This window comes from Dama dama, chromosome X, assembly GCF_033118175.1.
Source record: "Dama dama isolate Ldn47 chromosome X, ASM3311817v1, whole genome shotgun sequence".
Classification (NCBI taxonomy): domain Eukaryota; kingdom Metazoa; phylum Chordata; class Mammalia; order Artiodactyla; family Cervidae; genus Dama; species Dama dama.
Genome location: NC_083714.1, coordinates 60,981,828 through 60,995,497, shown reverse-complemented (window position 1 = coordinate 60,995,497; position 13,670 = coordinate 60,981,828). Strand labels below are relative to the sequence as shown.

General features: G+C 38.8%; 1 protein-coding gene and 1 pseudogene across 1 annotated transcript in view; one reads left to right on the top strand and one right to left on the bottom strand.

The window, feature by feature from the left end:
* The window catches only part of TRMT2B (tRNA methyltransferase 2 homolog B), a 48,288-nt gene extending 36,139 nt beyond the window's left edge, over nucleotides 1-12,149 (top strand). Inside the window, 1 exon segment of the mRNA XM_061137579.1 lies at nucleotides 1,712-12,149. Coding sequence (XP_060993562.1) covers nucleotides 1,712-1,838 — 127 coding nt within the window. The 3' untranslated portion in view covers nucleotides 1,839-12,149.
* Nucleotides 4,043-13,670, bottom strand: part of LOC133052684 (S-phase kinase-associated protein 2-like) — a 23,046-nt pseudogene continuing 13,418 nt past the window's right edge.

Here is a 13,670-nt window from a genome sequence, read left to right as displayed (position 1 = left end):
CATTTTCATGTATTTTCTAACAGAGCTCTAGAATCAACTTATCAAAAATATTCTTGGGCTTGTGATTGGAAGTACACTGAAGTGATTAATTCATTTAAGGAGAATTGAAATTTTTACAGTATTTTTTCTGTTCAGATATGTGACCTGTCTCTTAAATTACTGTAGGCTTATGTGATTTTTGAAATTTTTTCCAATTTAGGTCTTTTTTCTTAAGATTAATGTACTGTAAAGTTTTTCTTGCTATTAAGAAAGGGACCTTTTTCATGATATTTGCTGACTGGTTATTGGAGATTTTGTGTCAAGCTACCTATTCTTTTCTTTGCTTTATACATTTTCCAGTTGATTCTTTTGCTTATTCTTGGTAGCTGGTCATATGATCACCTTATAAAAACAGTTTTGTCTCTTTCCTTCAAATACTTTTTTCCCCCTTATTATATTGGATAGAAGATGTTCCTGTGTAGGACTGATAGTGCATATCTTGTCTTTTTCCTTATTTTGATAGGGCAGTGCTTGAAACTACTGAGTGTTAGTCAGGGAAACGAGAACTCGTCTTCTTTGTTGGTTTGAGTGTAAATTAGTACAACATTTACAATTTTTATTTATTGATTGATTTTGGCTGTGCTGTCTTCATTGCTGTGCAGGCTTTCTCTAGTTGCAGCGAGTAGGGGCTACTCTCTAGTTGTGGTGTGTGGGCTTCTCATTGTGATGGCTTCTCTTGTTGCAGAGCACAAGGCTCTAGGGTGCAGGCTTCTGTAGTTGCATTGTGCAGGCTCAGTAGTTGTGGCACGTGGGCTTAGTTGCTTCAGAGCCTGTGAAATTTTCCCAGACCAGGGATCGAATCCATGTCTCCTGCATTGACAGGCAGATTCTTAACCACTGGACCACCAGGGAAGTCTAATATAACATTTTTAAACAACTGTTTAGTCATACATGTCTTAGGGCCTTAAAAACATACAGACTCTTCAACTGAGCAGTTCTACTACATAACTAAAAATGTATGCAAAAATTTTACTGTCAGAGTATTGATGAAGAGACTTTTTGAAATAGCAAAAGGTTAGAAACAACTTATATTTCCAGTGGCAAGGAATTAGATAAATAAGCTACATTACATTTATTTAATGAAATACCATATAGCCAATAAATAAGAGGTAACTACATATAATATAGTGGAGATATGCTCATGATACATTATTACTTGAAGAAATTGTGGTAAAGCAATATGTATAATATGTACAGTGTGACTCCACTTTAAGACACCAATTTAAATGTACATACTTGGGAAGATATATCCTAAAAAGTTAGCAGCAGTTATTCTTCACTGAATGATGAGCTTATAGGTGAATTTTTGTTCTAAATTTTCAATAGAGTAAGTCAGTAATATATATTAATTACCTAGTGTTTGCAGATTATACAAAAATATGTGATGCTCCATTTACCATTGAACCCCTACTTTGTGTCACACACCAAGAACACAGAGATGAATAATAAGCAGTTTTGGCCTCATTTCTACCCTTAAAAAGATTATATACTCCCATGAGGAAGATGGTTTAAAAAAAAAAAAAACAGGTGGTTACATTAAATATGATAAGTGCTATTAAAGAGAGAAACACGGGGCTGTGGGAACACAGAGCAAGGGCTTAAATTATAAGGAATTAGATTTCTGTAGTTTCTCCTTGGTTTATTAAACTGATACTAGGATTGTTTTCTACAGGTTGTGCTGTCCTCCAGACTCCACTAAGAAGCTCCTCGGCAAGACTTTCATCCTGAGACAAGCTGTGCCTGTGGATCTGTTCCCCCACACCCTGCACTGTGAACTAGAGCTTCTCTTCACTCCATAAGCAGCCTCTTACAAGCCTGTCGGCTCTTTGTTAAGGCTGAAGTGTCAGTAACTTCCAGGTTTGCCATATTGTGACATCACAGACCCTGAAAATATTACTGAGGAAACCAATCTTTGGATCATGAGCAGGAAGAATAAGTGGGCCTCCTTCCCAAGGCAGATTTATAACCTTAGTTTTCAGGTTCACTGGCTGTCATGCATATTTGCCTGGTTGTGACCATTCTTTGGCTGTGGATCTGAACTATTCCTTCCTTTTGCTGTCAGCTTGTCACGGCTCCCTTGATCCTAGTTTATAGCCTGTCTCCTCCATCTGGTTCTGGGGTGACAATTGAGCTTTTCTCTGTATGTGGTCATAATTTCACATTGACTTGGGTATCTGTATTTGCCCAGAGATTTTACTAGATGTGTTCTGCATTCATGAGGTAGCCGTGGATTAGAATTAGAAACAAGTCTGCTGCTGCTGCTAAGTTGCGTCAGTTGTGTCCAACGCTGTGCAACCCCAGAGATGGCAGCCCACCAGGCTCCTCTGTCCCTGGGATTCTCCAGGCAAGAACACTGGAGTGGGTTGCCATTTCCTTCTCCAATGCATGAAAGTGAAAAGTGAAAGTGAAGTTGCTCAGTCGTGTCTGACTCTTCTCGACCCCGTGGACTGCAGCCTACCAGGCTCCTCCATCCATGGGATTTTCCAGGCAAGAGTACTGGAGTAGGGTGCCATTGCCTTCTCCAGAAACAAGTCTAGCTTTTTCAAAAAGCAGAGTAAGCTATGAAGTGATTGCAGAGTGGCTGTGTGATCTCAGTAGAGCTTCATTCCTTTGGGTTTTCTAGGCTAGAACAGCCTTTAAAAGTGTGGTTACCCTTAAGAGCAATACCCCCAATTACCTCTCACCTGTGGAAGGAGAGGTGATTGTAGTAAAGACCCTATGGGAAAGGAGAACTTCAAAGAAGAAACTGAATACCTATAATTGTGCTGTGTAGTATGGAGGCAGAAAGTTCCAGAACCCCCTACAGTATATACTATAACAAACTGGATATTTCTCTAACATTCTCTAGTCATGATTTCTTCAACTCTGGAGTTGTTCTTGGATATGTGCCCAACAATTTTTTAAAAATTTTAATTGAAGTGTAATTGCTTTACAGAATTTTGTGGTTTTTTGTCACACATCAACAAGAATCAGCCATAGGTACACCCATGTTCCCTTCCTCCAAGGCCTCCCTCCCATCTCCCTCCCTATCCTACCCTTCAGCCTGTTAAAGCCCCTATTTGAGTTCCCTGAGTCATACAGCAAATTCCCATTGGCTATCTATTTTACATAGTATTAGTATTAAGTGTTCTTGCCTTAAGTATTAAGTGTTTTTGCAACCCCATGGACTGTAGCCCACCAGGCTCCTCTGTCCATGGGATTCTCTAGGCAAAAATACTGGAGTGGGTTGCCGTTTCCTCCTCCAGGGGACCTTCCCAACTGTACATAAAGGAGACTTCATTGATGTGCACTAGAGGATACCCCAGCTTAACCTGTTATAGAAATCTGTCTCTTGAGTCTTTAAATTCTATACCAATTCTACGCCTCTGGTTGGCCGATTGCTTGTTTCTTTATTTAGGTTTAAAGGTGAATGACCTGGGGCTATTTGTTTCCATCAACCTGATTGTGAGTCTAAAGGCACAGTTGAAATGTCTGTTTTTCTTGCTATCCTTAGAAGAGATTGCTGCAAAGCTACTCTATGATTCTCATTCTTTTCAGCTTACAATACAAATAGCTTATTATTTTTTGCAACCTGTGTCTTATAATAAAGCAGTGCTGAAAAATTAAATAGAAGAAAGTTCAGTTGCCATATATGCTACGAAAATGATTTGCTAGTGGTGATTTTTAAGCTTGATTCTAAATAGATTTATGAAGAATGGCACTTGGAAGATGTGGTTCAAATTTTGCTATTTAAGGTATCTTGAAATTATAGGCTCACTCTTCCTAAAATTTCAAGAAGCATAGAGCTTAGGCTCTTAAGGGTATAGCAGTGATAAAAGCTTTCATAGTCATTTCTAAAAAGCAACACTTCATAGTTTTCTCTCTCCAATGGTTCTCTAATATACCTGTAGAAGGAAGGCAACAGAAAACCAAGAATAAAAATAGCGGAGCTCTCCACAGTTGGGCTTCCTGCTTACTTTCCCTGTTCAAAGAAAAGAGGAGACACCATCTTGCGATAGAGGCTTCATAGACAACTGGGCTTCTCCAGTGACAGTCGTCATTTGATGCCCCATATCTCTTGGTTCTTCTTGTTGCCAATCGTCGGCCTGGCGATGGTGGTGAAATGGGAGCAATTAATCTGTAGATGAGGGAGGGCTTCCTTTAACAGTTGAAGGGTACAGTCTGGCACCATTCCAAAGACTTGTAGTGTTTTTGATGTGGTAATTTCTCCAAGTTCAAGTAAAGTTTCAGGTATTACATCATAGCACCGACTGAGTGATAGGTGTTGGAGGTAGTTGAGTTGGTAAAATTCTGGAAAGCAGTCATTTTTCAGCATGACACTATCACTTAAGTCTAGGTGGACAAGATTGGGACATCTTCCAACTAAGGTAGAGACATCTGATCTCTGCAGATTCTTTTGGTACCCACTGAGATTTAGCTGGGTGATGGTCTCTGACACATGTGCAACAGCCACCTGTACATGCTTTTCAGTGAAATCATAGCACCAAGAAAGGTTCAGTTCATCCAATCTGGAACAGCTGCTCAGCAAAGTCTTCAGGGCAGATTCAGAGAATCCAGAACACCCAGAAAGGTTTAGTCGCAGTAAATTTGTGTTCAGAGCAAGATTATCGACAATGGGATCTGAAAGTTGGAGGCCTTCCAGGCTGAGATTCTGCAACTTGGAGCAGTGAGACAGAAGACTGTGCAGGGTAGACACAGTTTGACAGCTTCAGGTGCTGTAGATGAAAAGGGCTGAAATGTTCAATTAACGGTTGGTCCATAAAGGACCATAAATGACAGCAGAAGGCAACCACCCCTCGGGACAAGAGCCGACCAACCACGTCTGGGTAGATGTTTCTGCCTGCGAGGTCTACAGTCTGCCAGAGAGACTCATCAAATGCTAGATGATACCATCTCTTACAAACACTGGAAACTTTCAGGAGTTCAGGGAGGCACAGACAGGAAAAGATTCCTAAGAGCAGCTCGTCTGGAAGGGAGTCCCAAGAAACACCTGAAGAAACATTTTACACCCCAAGAAGCATTTTACATATGGTACTGTAAATTTCTATGTTACTTTCTCCATACATCTCCCCTTCTTCCTCCTCTCCTCCCCCCATGTCCATAGATCTGTTCTCTATGTCTGTTCCTCCATTGCTGCCCTGAGAATAAATTCACTAGTGCTATTGCTTTAGATTCCATATATATGTGTCAGTATATAGTATTTATATTTCTGTTTCTGACTTACTTCACTCTGTATAAAAGGCTCTAGGTTCCTCCACCTCATTGGAACTGGTTCAAATGCATTCCTTTTTATGGCTGAGTAGTATTCCATTGTATATATGTACCACTGCTTCTTTATCCATTCATCTGTTGATGGACATCTAGGTTGTTTCCGTGTTCTAGCTATTGTAAATAGTGCTGTAGTGAACATTGGGATACATGTGTCTTTTTCAATTTTGGTTTCCTCAGGTTATATGCCTCAGAGTGGGATTGCTGGATCATATGGTGGTTTTATTCCTAACTTTTTAAGGAATCTCCATACTGTCTTCCATAGTGGCTGTATCAATTTACATTCCTACCAGCAATGCAAGAGTGTTCCCTTTTCTCCACACCCTCTCCAGCATTTATTGTTTGTAGACTTTTTGATGGTGGCCATTCTGACTGATGTGAGGTGGTATCTCATGGTAGTTTTGATTTGCATTTCTCTAATAATGAGTGATGTTGAGCATCTTTTCATGTGCTTGTTAGCCATCTGTATGTCTTCTTGGGAGAAATGTCTTTTCATGTTCCTTTCCCACTTTTTGATTGGGTTGCTTGCTTTTCTGGCATTGAGTTGTATGAGCTGCTTGTATATTTTGGAAATGAATCCTTTGTCAGTTGTTTCATTTGCTATTATTTTATCCCATTCTAAGGGTTGTCTTTTCACCTTGTTTGTAGTTTCCTTTGCTATGCAAAAGCTTTTAAGTTTAATTAGGTCCCACTTGTTTATTTTTGTTTTTATTCCCATTACTCTAGGAGGCAGGTCATAGAAGATCTTGCTTTTATTTCTGTCATCGAGTGGTCTGCCTATATTCTCCTGTAAGAGTTTTAATAGTTTCTGGTCTTACATTTAGGTCTTTAATCCATTTTGAATTTATCTTTGTGTATGGTGTTAGGTAGTGATCTAATTTCATTCTTTTGCACGTGGCTGTACAGTTTTCCCAGCACCACTTATTGAAGAGGCTGTCTTTGCCACATTGTATATTCTTACCTCCTTTGTCAAAAATCAGGTACCCATAGGTGCGTGGGTTTATCTCTGGGTTCTCTATCTTGTTCCATTGGTATATATTTCTGTTTTTGTGCCAGTACCGTACTGTCTTGATGACTGTAGCCTTGTGGTATAACCTGAAGTCCAGCTCCATTCTTCTTTCTCAAGACTGCTTTGGCTATTCGGCGTCTTTTGTGTTTCCATATGAATTGTGAAATTTTTTGTTCTAGTTCTGTTAAAAATGCCATTGGTAATTTGATAGGATTCACATTGAATTTGCAGATTGCATTTGGTAGTTTAGTCATTTTCACAATATTGTTTCTTCCTACCCAGGAACATGGAGTATCTCTCCATCTGTTTATGTCGTTTTTTATTTCTTTGATTGGTGTCTTATAGTTTTCCATATACAGGTCTTTTGTCTCCTTAGGTAGATTTATTCCTAGATATTTAATTCTTTTTGTTGCAATGGTGAATGGGATTGATTCCTTAATTTCTCTGAGTTTTCATTGTTAGTATATAGGAGTGCAAGTGATTTCTGTGTATTAACCTTGTATCCCATGACTTTGCTATATTCACTGATTAGCTCTAGTAATTTTCTGATAGTCTCTTTTGTGTTTTCTATGTATAGTATCATGTCATCTGCAAACGGTGAGTTTTACTTCTTCTTTTCCAATCTGGATTCCCTTTATTTCTTTTTCTTCTCTAACTGCCATAGCTAGAACTTCCAAAACTATGTTGACTAATAGTGGTGAGAGTGGACACCCTGGTCTTGTCCCTGATCTTGGAGGGAATGCTTTTAGTTTTTCATCATTGAGAATAATATTTGTGGGCTTTTCGTGTATGACCTTTACTATGTTGAGGTAGGTTCATTTTATGCCCATTTTTTGAAGCATTTTTATCATAAAGGATGCTGAATTTTGTCAAAGTCTCTTTCTGCATCTATTGAGATGATCATATGGTTTTTATCTTTCTGTTTGTTAATATGGTATATCACATTGATTGATTTGTGTATATTGAAGAATCCTTGCATCCCTGGAATAAACCCGACTTGATCATGATGTATGAGCTTTTTAATGTGCTGTTGAATTCTGTTTGCTAGAATTTTGTCGAGGAGTTTTGCATCTATGTTCATCAGTGATATTGGCCTGTAATTTTCTTTTTTCATGTTGTCTTTGCCTGGTTTTGGTATCAGGGTGTTTGTGGCCTCGTAGAATGAGTTTGGAAGTGTTCCTTTCTCTGCAATTTTTTGGAAGAGTTTCAGAAAAATAGGCAAATTATGTTTTGAATCTTAGTAGCCTAATTTAATTAAATTTAATAATTTAAAAATAGTTAAATTATGTTTTGAATCTTAACAGCCTAAGGACTTGTAACTTAGCAAGCACTGTCTGATTTACAAAGTGATATCAGGTCACCTAGTGTTTCTAATTCTTGTCAACCGTAAATACCTCTAGAGAAGCCTCTTTGTCAGAAAAATACGGCTTTTAAAGCTGCTGTATGAAAAGAAAAAGCGAAAGTCATTCAGTTGTGTCCGACTCTTTGCGACCCCATGGACTATACAGTCCATGGAATTCTCCAGGCCAGAATACTGGAGTGGGTAGCCTTTCCCTTCTCCAGGGGATCTTCCCAACCCAGGGATCAAACCCAGGTCTCCTGCATTGCAGGTGGGTTCTTTAACAAGTTGAGCCACAAGGGAAGCCCCATTGTATGAATATCCATATAAAAATATTAGAAGGAAATAGTCTCAAATGATAAAGAGTGTTGATTAATGGTAGTCAAATAAGTTTTATTTCCATTTCCCTATTTTTCATTTTATGAAAATAATATATGTTTATATATTATAGACATATGTTTCCAGTTCCCCATTTTTATTTTATGTAAATAATATTAGTATATTATTTTTATAATGGAAAAATTTTAATATAAAGCATAAATGTAAAATGACTTATTTTCTCCTCCTTTGTTCCCTATCTACTAAATGTAAACTGGAAGTCAGAGTTATCTTTCTCATTCTCATATTCAACTGCCTACAAGGTAGATTCTTCTTGGATATCTTCTAGGTACTCTGAACTCAAAGTATCTAATTTATGTACTTTACATCTTTCCTCCAAACCTGTTCTTGCTTCTGTATTTTCAATCTTGATGAATATAACAATCTACTCAGTCACTCAAGCTAGAAGCCTGGGAATTACATCTGAGTCCTTTTCCTACACCCTCTGCCCACATGCAGCAGATCACCAAGTCTCCATCCTGCAGGTTACATCATCTTGGACCAGGTTATTATTGAAACGGCCATCTTCCCAACTTGTGCAGCTGTATTCATGCTTGCCCCCATCCATTCCATTCTCTGTAGCCAGAGTGAGTTTTCTAAAATGCCATTCTCATTGTTTCTCCAGTGCTTGAAATCTGTCTGTCATGGGCTTCTTGTTTTTAAAATAAAGTCCTAAATAAAATAAAGACCCTTCTTCATAGAGCCTCACGGCCCTTTCATCATCTGGGTAGCCTCATTTTTCTATATACATTGAGTTCCTTTCCTTGAAAAAGACAAATTTCTTTCATTCTGGTCCTTTCTACATTCTGTTTCCTCAGCATGGAATGTGCTTTTTTCTTTTGGCTAACTCATTTTTCTATTTTTAACTTAGCTATTCCCTGAGGAATATCTACTGAATAAATATAGGATTAGTTGTAGATAATCAGCTTCGTGGTAACTGTTGTTAGTGTACATTGTGTAAGTAATATGATTTTAGAATTTGTACTTTCATCATTTTTATAATGGAAACTTTTAAACATACAGGAAAGTTGAAAGAATAAGTATTGGGTTGGCCAAAAAGTTTGTTTGGGTTTTTCTGGAATATCTTATGAAAAAACCTGGATGAACTTTTTGGCCAAGCCTGGTGTGCTGTAGTCCATGGGGTCGCAAAGAGACACGACTGAGTGACTGAACTGATCTGAATACAATGAATGGCAGTATACCCACCTCCAGGATTCAACAAATATTAGCATTTTCCTAAGATAAGGAGCTTGCACCAGAGTGTGTATCAATACGTGCACTACATCCTTCATTGAGGAAGTTTCATTTCCAGAAATATGTCAGGCAGATTAAATCCTGTACTTTATGACATGGTTCATTTACATCTCTGGGCTGCCTGAGTAGTACTGCTCTATATTCAGATTTCCCCAGCTGTCCCCCGAATGTCTTTTATGGTCGGTTCACATGTTGCATTTGAGTATGGTCTCTCTTTAGTGTCTTTTAATATAAAACAGTTTGCTCACTTTTTGTTAATGGCATGGACTTTTAGAGACCAGGTCTACCCCACTTATGAATCTGTCTGATTGTAGTGTGTGTGCCTAACTGTCCTGGTTTGCCTAGGATTCTCCTGGTTTAACACTGACCCTAACATCCTGGAGAGTCCTCAGTCCTGGGCAAACCAGGATGGTTTGTTTTCTTAAGATTGTCTTTAGCTTTCCCTTCCAGCCCCCGAGTTTCCTATAAACTGGAAATTATTGGGTTTAGAGGCTTGATTAGATCCAGTTTTTTTTAAATTTATTTTTAAATGGAGGATAATTGCTTTACAATGTTGTGTTTACAATGTTTCTGCTGTGCAACAACGTAAATCAGTCATAATTATATATATATATCCCCTCCCTAATGAATCTCCCTCCCCCTTCCCATCCCACCCCTCAAGGTTGTGACAGAGTGCCAGTCTGGGCTCTCTTTGTTTTATAGTAGCTTCCCATTAACTATTTTACACCTGATAGTGTGTATATGTCAATTCTAGCTTCTCAATTCATCCTACCCTCTCCTTCCCCTACTGTGTTCACAAGTCTGTTTTCTACATTTGCGTTGCTATTCCTTCCCTGCAAATAGATTCATCAGTATCATTTTCCTAGATTCCATATATATGCATTAATATCTCAGCTGGTAAAGAATCTGCCTACAATGCAGGACATCCCGGTTCGGTTCCTGGGTCAGGAAGATCCCCTGAGAAGGGATAGGCTACCAACTCTAGTATTCTTGGGCTTCCCTGGTGGCTCAAACAGTAAAGAATCTGATTGCAATGCAAGGGATCTGGGTTTGATTCCTGGGTCGGGAAGATCCCCTGGAGGAGGGCATGACAACCCACTCCAGTATTCTTGCCTGGAGAGAATCCCCATGGACAGAGGAGACTGGTGGGCTACAGTCCATGGTGTCACAAAGAGTCGGACACAACTGAGTGACTAAGCACAGCACATGATATTTGTTTTTCCCTTTCTGACTTAGTTCACTCCATATAACAGGATCTAGGTTTATCTACCTCACTAGATTCAATTTTGATAAGAATGCTTCATAAATATTCTGCATACTTCATGTAGCATCCCATTAAGAGGTACACATTGGCAATTGTCCACTCATAGTAAAGATGGTGGTTAAGGTCGTGGCCCTCAGAACTCTCCATGTAATTTTAATTTTCTCCTCCTAATTAACAATAAATCTGGCCTTACTTTGGTACCTTGTGACTGTCCTGTTCCTCAGTTACCTCTCACCTTAAAATTCAGCATCCATCAGTTACTGTTTCCTGACTCAGTAATTTTTTCTTCTAATTTTTAAAATGTATTTCCTGATTTTGTGATTTAATTGGGGTTGCAGAATGGTGATTTTCTAATTCTGTCATCCGGTCTACATTTGTTAGCTGGCATTCTTCTGTAAAGATGAGCTTTTACTTATCCGTAGGATATGACCCAAAAGGGCCAGGTAAAAGCCAGATTCTTTCCCCTCAAATACCAATTTTCAGAGCAAGTTGATATAATAGTTACTTTCAATAGTGGAGAGGTAGATTTATTTATTTTTTTGGATATCACTCAATTCAGTGTTACTTAAATTTAATGTTTTCCATCCAGTTCCATCATTTTCTTTGTAATGCTCAAATTTTCTCCGGTTTTGCCAATAGGAGTCCCTTTAGTCCTTTAGACATGCTTCCATGAGTCTTTGATCACTAACTTAGATTCTGACAGAAGATTCCTGGGTTCGTCATACATTTCTCTGCTTTAGTTCTGAAATCAGCCATTTCCAAGGAGCCCTGATCCCTTTTATTAGAGAATGGTATTTAGAAACCAAGATCTGGATGCTGGATGTTAGAAGCAAAATCTAATAGTACTGTATTCCAGTCTGTGAGCTGCAAAACATAACTGTAATGACCAACTATCCTGATTTACTTTGAATCAGGGACTTTCAGTGCTAAAACCAGGAGCATCCTAGGCAAACCAGGACAAGTTGGTCACCCTAAATTGGTCACGTTGATTTTTATTATTATTTTTTCTTGAAGTATAGTTGATTTACAGTTCACATAGTTAATACCTAGTAATGATTAAGGGAGAATAGTAGAAATTGGGGTTTGTGGACCAGTAGTAGCTAACGTACCTCTAAATTCTCAGGAAATTCAAGGGTTTATACTAAATGATCTTTTGCAACTGTAAAATATCTAGGTCTAGGATAACAAACTTCAGTGCACATTAGTATCACCTTTAAAAATACTGATCGCTGGACCTCAGGTATTCCAGTTTAATTGGTTTAGGGAAGGGCTCAGGCATCTGTATTTTTAAAATGCAACCCCCACCCCACCGGTAATTCTTATGTGCAGCAAAGGCTGAGAACCAGTGGTCCATGTGGGGCTCTGCCTTTCAAGGTGTGGTCCCTAGACCAACAGCATTGGCATCATCTAGGAGCTTGTTTGAAATGCAGACTTCCAGGTTCCACCCTAACTGGATTAGAGCCTCAGGGTGAGACCCAGCTTTTTGTGTTTTACTGAATGTGTGTGTTGTAATGTACACTCAAGTTTGAGAACCACTGCTTTAGAATGACAGTTCGCAACCTTGGTTGTGTCAACGGAAATAAAAACGTACAACCTGCGAGCTGTGAGTTCAGTTTTATTTGGTGACTTACTGAGGGTTGTAGCCCAGGAGATAGCCTCTCAGATAGCTCTGAGGAACTGCTCTGATGAGGTAGCCGGGGAGAAGTTAGCATGTATGTGATTACGGAGGAGGTGGTATGAGCGATCAAGCACATGTCCCAGTAGAAGGTTGCTGCTTGTCACGAGGAACAGGTATCTCAGTTAATGATTTTAGTGCTTTTCTGGGTATGGGAAGATGCAAAAACCTGAGTACATAAAATTTTTTCCTGAAAATATCTAACTATAGGCCTTTTTTCCAAGAGCACAGAATGCCTCATTCCTGACCTTTGCCCTGAATTCCTTTCGGGGTACTTTAGGTAGGAGTGGATGGTGGGCAACATTCTTTGTTTTATGGTTGCAACATTAGAATCATCTGGGGACCCTTTTTTTTTAAGCACTTTAAAGCAATTTTTACTTTTAAAAGTATTTTTAATCAAACTATGTGTTTTAATTTTTATTTTTATTGGAGTGTGGTTGGTTTACAATGTTGGGTTAGTTTCAGGTATAAAGCAAAGTGATTAAGTTACACACATACACACACATACACACACACACACACACACACATATATATATATACACATGTGAAAGTGAAAGTTGCTCAGTTGTGTCCGACTCTGCGACCTCATGTACAATACAGTCCATGGAGTTCTCCAGGCCAGAATACTGGAGAGGCTTGCCTTTCCCTTCTCCAGGGGATCTTTCCAACCCAGGGATCGAACCCAGGTCTCCTGCATTGCAGGTGGATTCTTTACCAGCTGAGCCACAAGGGAAGCTCATATATACATATACATACAAATGTATATATATATATGTCTATTCTTTTTCAGAATCTTTTCCCATATAGGTTTTTACAGAGTATAGAGTTCCCTCTGCTATACAGTAGGTTTTTGTTGATTATCTGTTTTACATATAGTATAAATATATAGTGTGTATATGTTAATCCCAACCTCCTAATTTATCCCTCTCCCTCACCTTTCCACCCGGAGACATTTTAAAACAGATTTCTGGGTATCATGCCCTCAGAGATTCTGATTTAATTCACTTTGGGTGTGGCCCTAGCATCATTATTTTAAAACCTCCTCAGATGGCTCTAATGTGTAATAAGGATGAGAATCTTGTGCTAGCTTTTTTTTTTTCCCCTCCAAACCCAGCATTTGGCTTGATGAGTAAAAATGCACTTCAAGTTGCAGATAAAAACTAACTAGTTGAGGTATATGTATAACAGATTCACTTTTTTGTGCAGCAGAAACTAACACAACATTGTAAATCAACTATACTCCAATAAAATAAATTTGAAAACCTAACTAGTTGGGTAATGTGTAGGCTAAATAACTTGCTTTTGTGGTTTCTCCTTGTCTATATCCATGCAGGGTCTCTGAGCACTGGTTTGCAGTCCTTTGCAAAGGTTTTCATCCCCTTAAAGCACTTACTTTCCCATTCTCTCTGCAGTTATTTTGGTAGGTGTGGTAGGGAGTCAGG